Source organism: Oncorhynchus keta, chromosome 14, assembly GCF_023373465.1.
Source record: "Oncorhynchus keta strain PuntledgeMale-10-30-2019 chromosome 14, Oket_V2, whole genome shotgun sequence".
NCBI lineage: Eukaryota > Metazoa > Chordata > Actinopteri > Salmoniformes > Salmonidae > Oncorhynchus > Oncorhynchus keta.
In genome coordinates this window covers 30,820,191-30,826,190 of record NC_068434.1, presented here as the reverse complement: position 1 = coordinate 30,826,190, position 6,000 = coordinate 30,820,191, and the positions used below count along the sequence as shown (strand labels likewise).

The 6,000-nt window shown below is 45.5% G+C and overlaps 2 protein-coding genes across 5 annotated transcripts in view; one reads left to right on the top strand and one right to left on the bottom strand.

The window, feature by feature from the left end:
• LOC118393200 (prolactin-releasing peptide receptor-like) overlaps window positions 1-6,000 on the bottom strand; it is a 377,063-nt gene that overhangs the window by 341,145 nt on the left and 29,918 nt on the right. The gene's annotated exons all lie outside the window — the stretch shown is intronic.
• The window catches only part of LOC118393203 (adhesion G protein-coupled receptor A2-like), a 63,633-nt gene that overhangs the window by 52,562 nt on the left and 5,071 nt on the right, over window positions 1-6,000 (top strand). For all 4 annotated transcript variants that reach the window (XM_052461479.1, XM_052461478.1, XM_052461480.1 and 1 more), the window contains 9 exons: window positions 943-1,014; window positions 1,137-1,208; window positions 1,524-1,687; window positions 3,838-4,051; window positions 4,262-4,426; window positions 4,532-4,730; window positions 4,918-5,067; window positions 5,236-5,397; window positions 5,485-5,685. In XM_052461479.1, coding sequence (XP_052317439.1) covers window positions 943-1,014; window positions 1,137-1,208; window positions 1,524-1,687; window positions 3,838-4,051; window positions 4,262-4,426; window positions 4,532-4,730; window positions 4,918-5,067; window positions 5,236-5,397; window positions 5,485-5,685 — 1,399 coding nt within the window. The remainder of the gene's footprint in view (window positions 1-942; window positions 1,015-1,136; window positions 1,209-1,523; window positions 1,688-3,837; window positions 4,052-4,261; window positions 4,427-4,531; window positions 4,731-4,917; window positions 5,068-5,235; window positions 5,398-5,484; window positions 5,686-6,000) is intronic.

The following is a 6,000-nucleotide window of genomic DNA, read 5'->3' as shown; positions in this document are numbered from 1 at the left end:
ATGATTTTAGTTGCCACAGTTTCCCTATTTTATTCGTAAGCAGCACACAGTCATAACGCTTTATGATACAGGTCATACCATACCATATCTTCTCAGTTTTAGTGTCATCATAAAAGCCTGGCTGGCTCAGCTATATGTTGTGGATAACTGTGTTCAGTGTATATGCTGGTCTGTGCTAATCTCTGTGGGGCCTGGGATGACATGTCTGGTGCCCTGCTCTGCCGCCATGGAAACCTCAGGACCGCGCAGAGGCTCCTCACACATCATTGGATGTGACAGGGCAGCAGTTTGCGACCGCTTGTTGCTCACTCATTGTGTTTGGACCATGAGGTCTGGTTACGTCGCGGTCGGCTCCGGTCCTCTGCCCTGCGCCGCATGACTCTTTTCCCCTCCCTGTACTGCTTGTGTTTTCCCTGCAAGGTCTGGGGCTTTTCAAAACAAACAGGGAGAGATAAACACACGCTCTCGGCCGGGTTGTGTCAGGGGGACAGTGGAACAAGGCCCTCTCTGACACTGTCCTTATACCATGCAGACACAGCATGCAGGGGCTACAGAGGGCTTTTGCTCCGTCTTTGGTGATAAGGCTTGACAGGAAGCTTCATGGTCTGTTGATAAGGAACATTCACAAGTCATTAGTGTTGCAAATCCTGCTGTGTTACACTCTGGCTAGCTGTATGAATGGAAATTGTGAAAGATAGGCCTACAGGCCAAGAAAGCCTCTTTGGATAATACCGTGTTATTGTAAACAAATGAAAATAAGAAGCAAAAGTCTATTGGCCAATGTGCTGGAGAAGGCAGTCTTTCCCAATGAAATCACAAAAACAACATACAGTGTCAAGATAGCCCAATCTGTACTTTCTAAACGATCTTGATAAACCTATAAGCTTAAGAAATGACCATTATTCACCGCTGTGCCCTCACTCTCTGTGTTTTCTCTCCTAGTGACCTGTCCAACAACCGCATCGGCTGCTTGACTCCCGACATGTTCCAGGGACTCACCAACCTCACCAAACTGTAAGCAGGCTAAATGACTGTTCATCAAGCGTGTCACGTTGAACACATCCTAGTGTACTATTGTGGGTACTGTACCTAGTACAGTGATTGTGATTGAGCATCTGTCTGTTTTCTGCTGTTAGGAACCTCTCTGGAAACATCTTATCTACCTTGGACTCGGGGGTCTTTCAGGAGCTCCACTCTCTTAAGCAAGTGTGAGTACAGTTCTCTGCTTGTAACAGTCATCACCGTTGTCCCTGTTTGCTCCAGACAGATGTTTGTATAAACTTAGTAAGTGGTATGAAAGAAATCTAGGCAATCTGATCACATTATTCTCCCTATAGGCTTAGTTCAAGCAGTGTACAGCCATTTGTCACATCTGCCATGTTGATCCTATAATGTACCATCAGAGAATACTGTAGATATTAACTGATGGGGAACATGTGCCATTAGAGGGAAAGTGCACCCGCTCCTCAGTGTAATCTCCCATGATGAATGGTATTGTAAAACACCCTGCTTTTTCTCACCAGGAACTTCAACTCTGACTTCCTGTCATGTGACTGTGGGCTGCGCTGGGTGCCAGGTTACTTTCCTACCAGTACAGCGTGGCTGGGGGACGAGACCGTCTGTGCCTATCCCAAAAGCCTCCATGGAAAGCCTCTGCGTGGACTGAGGGAAAGTCAGCTGAGCTGTGGTGAGTGTCTGACAGGAAATGTAATGCATATGAATGAGGTGGTTCACCACCATCCCCCCTCAAATAGGATGAAAACTTGAGTATGTGAATGACAGAGTCATTGTTTTCTCATCATGATATTGTTTTTCGATGTCCCATATCTATTAGGTATGGTTAGGTTTTCACAGTATGTGAAAAATAACTAGCTGTTAGTGACCATTAAATGAAAAAACAGGTTCTATTGAAAAGCAAAATATCCTTGTTTTGATATCTCTAATTGTCTGCTGTCTATAGTATTCCTGCAGGATAATCTAGTTCCCTTTCCTCTTCTACTCAGTGGGGTTATTTCCTCTTCTACTCAGTGGGTTTATTTCCTCTTCTACTCAGTGGGATTATTTCCTCTTCCACTCAGTGGGTTTATTTCCTCTTCTACTCAGTGGGGTTATTTCCTCTTCTACTCAGTGGGTTTATTTCCTTTTCTACTCAGTGGGGTTATTTTCTGTTCCACTCTGTGGGGTTATTTCCTCTTCTACTCAGTGGGGTTATTTCCTCTTCTACTCAGTGGGTTTATTTCCTCTTCTACTCAGTGGGGTTATTTCCTCTTCTACTCAGTGGGTTTATTTCCTCTTCTACTCAGTGGGGTTATTTCCTCTTCCACTCAGTGGGGTTATTTCCTCTTCTACTCAGTGGGGTTATTTCCTCTTCTACTCAGTGGGTTTATTTCCTCTTCTACTCAGTGGGGTTATTTCCTCTTCTACTCAGTGGGTTTATTTCCTCTTCTACTCAGTGGGGTTATTTCCTCTTCCACTCAGTGGGGTTATTTCCTCTTCTACTCAGTGGGGTTATTTCCTCTTCTACTCAGTGGGTTTATTTCCTCTTCTACTCAGTGGGTTTATTTCCTCTTCTACTCAGTGGGGTTATTTCCTCTTCTACTCAGTGGGTTTATTTCTTCTTCTACTCAGTGGGTTTATTTCCTCTTCCACTCAGTGGGTTTATTTCCTCTTCTACTCAGTGGGTTATTTCTTCTTCTACTCAGTGGGTTTATTTCCTCTTCCACTCAGTGGGTTTATTTCCTCTTCTATTCAGTGGGTTTATTTCCTTTTCCACTCAGTGGGTTTATTTCCTCTTCTATTCAGTGGGTTTATTTCCTCTTCTATTCAGTGGGTTTATTTCCCCTTCTATTCAGTGGGTTTGTTTCCTCTTCTATTCAGTGGGTTTATTTCCTCTTCCACTCAGTGGGTTTATTTCCTCTTCTACTCAGTGGGTTTATTTCCTCTTCTACTCAGTGGGTTTATTTCTTCTTCTACTCAGTGGGTTTATTTCCTCTTCTACTCAGTGGGTTTATTTCCTCTTCTACTCAGTGGGTTTATTTCCTCTTCTACTCAGTGGGTTTATTTCTTCTTCCACTCAGTGGGTTTATTTCCTCTTCCACTCAGTGGGTTTATTTCCTCTTCTACTCAGTGGGTTTATTTCCTCTTCCACTCAGTGGGTTTATTTCCTCTTCCACTCAGTGGGTTTATTTCCTCTTCTACTCAGTGGGTTTATTTCCTCTTCTACTCAGTGGGTTTATTTCCTCTTCCACTCAGTGGGTTTATTTCCTCTTCTACTCAGTGGGTTTATTTCCTCTTCCACTCAGTGGGTTTATTTCCTCTTCCACTCAGTGGGTTTATTTCCTCTTCTACTCAGTGGGTTTATTTCCTCTTCTACTCAGTGGGTTTATTTCCTCTTCCACTCAGTGGGTTTATTTCCTCTTCTACTTAGTGGGTTTATTTCCTCTTCTACTCAGTGGGATTATTTCCTCTTCCACTCAGTGGGTTTATTTTCTCTTCCATTCAGTGCGTTTATTTCCTCTTCTCGTCAGTGGGTTTATTTTTTCTTCTACTCAGTGGGTTTATTTCCTCTTCTAGTCAGTGGGTTTATTTCCTCTTCCACTCAGTGGGTTGTATTTCCAAGTGCATGTGCCTGTGTTGACAACTCCTCTGCGGTCTGCCTTTATGAACTGGGGCTGTCTGCATCCAATATTCCCAAAAAAACTGACTCATAATGCCTTCCTCATAAGCATTAAGCTGAGGTTGAGTAATGAGAGAGCAGCATAAATAACCAGAGTGATTTGTTATGGTCTCATCTGCCTTCCCTTCCCCTGACTGTGCTGTGTTACTCTCCTCACTCAGATGGGCCTCTGGAGCTGCACACCCTGTCTCTCCTGCCCTCCCAGCGCCAGGTGGTCTTCAAGGGGGACCGAATGCCCTTCCACTGCACTGCCGCCCTGGTGGACAAAATCACTGCGATGCACTGGCGCCACAACGGCCAGCTGGTGACCTCTGACCCTGAACAGGGTGTCAGTCTGGAGGCCAGCGTGGTGCATGACTGCACCTTCATCACCAGGTAACGTTACAGTACTGAGGGGTCTGCTCCCAGCACTCAAATTTTTCATTTTATTGCGACCCTCAGTTGTTTTATTTTCACTTATTTATTATAAAGGTTTAAGTGAAATATGACACTGTTTGTTTAGTTTCTGCTGACAGGACATGCGGTTTAGTGTGCTGTGCTGTATGTGGTGAAGGCAGTGAATGATGTGCTGTCTCCTCGGTGCAGTGAGCTCATCCTGTCCAACGTGCATGTGGAGGCCAGTGGAGAGTGGGAGTGTGTGGTGGCCACTGGGCGGGGCAACACTTCCCGCAGTGTGGAGATAGTGGTGCTGGAGAACAGCGCCTCCTTCTGTCTGGAGGAGAGAGTCACTAACAACCGGGGAGAGTTCAAGTAAGGAAGAAAACAATAATTCCCATCTCCAGAAACAAAATCCACAATAAAAACAGACTTTCTGATTAAACATGCTTCCTCATTATTTCTGGGTGTGGTTCCTAGGTGGCAGAAGACCCTGGCAGGTATCACCTCCTACCAGTTCTGTCTCCAGCTGCGCTACCCCTCCCTGTCCATGGGGGGTGGTGTAGTGCAGAAGCAGGCATCACGCTACTGTGACCGCTCAGGGAGCTGGGAGGAGGGAGACTATGATAACTGTCTCTACACTAACGACATCACACGGGTCCTACACACCTTCATCCTGGTCAGTGCCAGAGGCTGTGCTTGGGCTGTCTCAAGTATTTTTGTCCAGTACATATAAAATCAAAGTATGATGCATGTCTTATGGTAGTAATATGTAAATAGCCTGAAAGGTAAATGTGTAAAAACTAACAAAACATATGAGTTATGTTTTGTTACTAAACAAATAATCATACTCCCTCTTTTTCCAGATGCCCATCAATGCCTCTAATGCGGCCACTCTGGCACGTCAGGTGCGTACCTACACTGTGGAGGCATCTGGTTTCACTGACACCATGGACGTGATGTACGTGGCCCAGATGATGGAGAAATTCATGGAATATATCCGACCACTGAGAGAGGTAGGGCGATGAGATCTTTATACCCTCAATGCATGTCTTTGTGGTTTTATGTTGTGTCTTTTGACTGGATTCCCTTGTTTCTTTCTGCCCCCTGTGTTTATGTGAATGCCTGTTTTTGTATGTGTCTGACTCTGTCCTCATGTCTTTACATGTGTATGTATGTGTCAGCTGTCAGAGATGCTGGTGGACATGGGCAGTAACCTGATGCAGGTGGATGATCAGATCCTGGCCCATGCCCAGAGAGAGAAGAGAGCCTGCAGCTCCATAGTCCACTCTCTGGAGACCCTGGCCTGGCCCCAGCTACACAGCCATGCCCAGGACCTCTCCATGGTACTGTCAAAGTTGAGCATGTTTTTATGTACTAGAATTTTGATTTAAAGGTTGAATTATAATCAAAGATGTGTTTTGCCTACAAAGATCTCCAGGAACATTGTGATGGAGGCCCACCTTATCCGTCCGGCCCACTTCACTGGAATGAGCTGCACAGCCTACCAACGCAGGGAGACGTTGTTAGGCAACCTGGGCATGGAGGGGGCAGAGCCCACCCACGAACAGCAGCTCCGCTTCCGCTGCACCACTGGCACCCACAACACCTCCCTAAACAACTTCCCCATGAAGGTGAGTAATGTCTCCGTCTCCCTCACCCAGACCTGAACCTAACCTCACCCACTAACAGGACTGTGGTTGTGTGTGGTACAATGGCAGACAGTGCATACGGTTGTCATTAGAGGGAACACACCTCAGAGCTTGACCTACTGGAGATGGCATGGAACCGCATTTAGCACAGTCATTTACAACAGCTGACACGAAAGAGGGAGAAAATCCTAAGGTTTTAGACTTTGTAATTTACTGTTTGAACTTTCTGTTGCCTATTCCATTGAGATAATATGGCCAAATATATTTGAAAGTAGGAAAGTAAAGGATCTCCCTCCC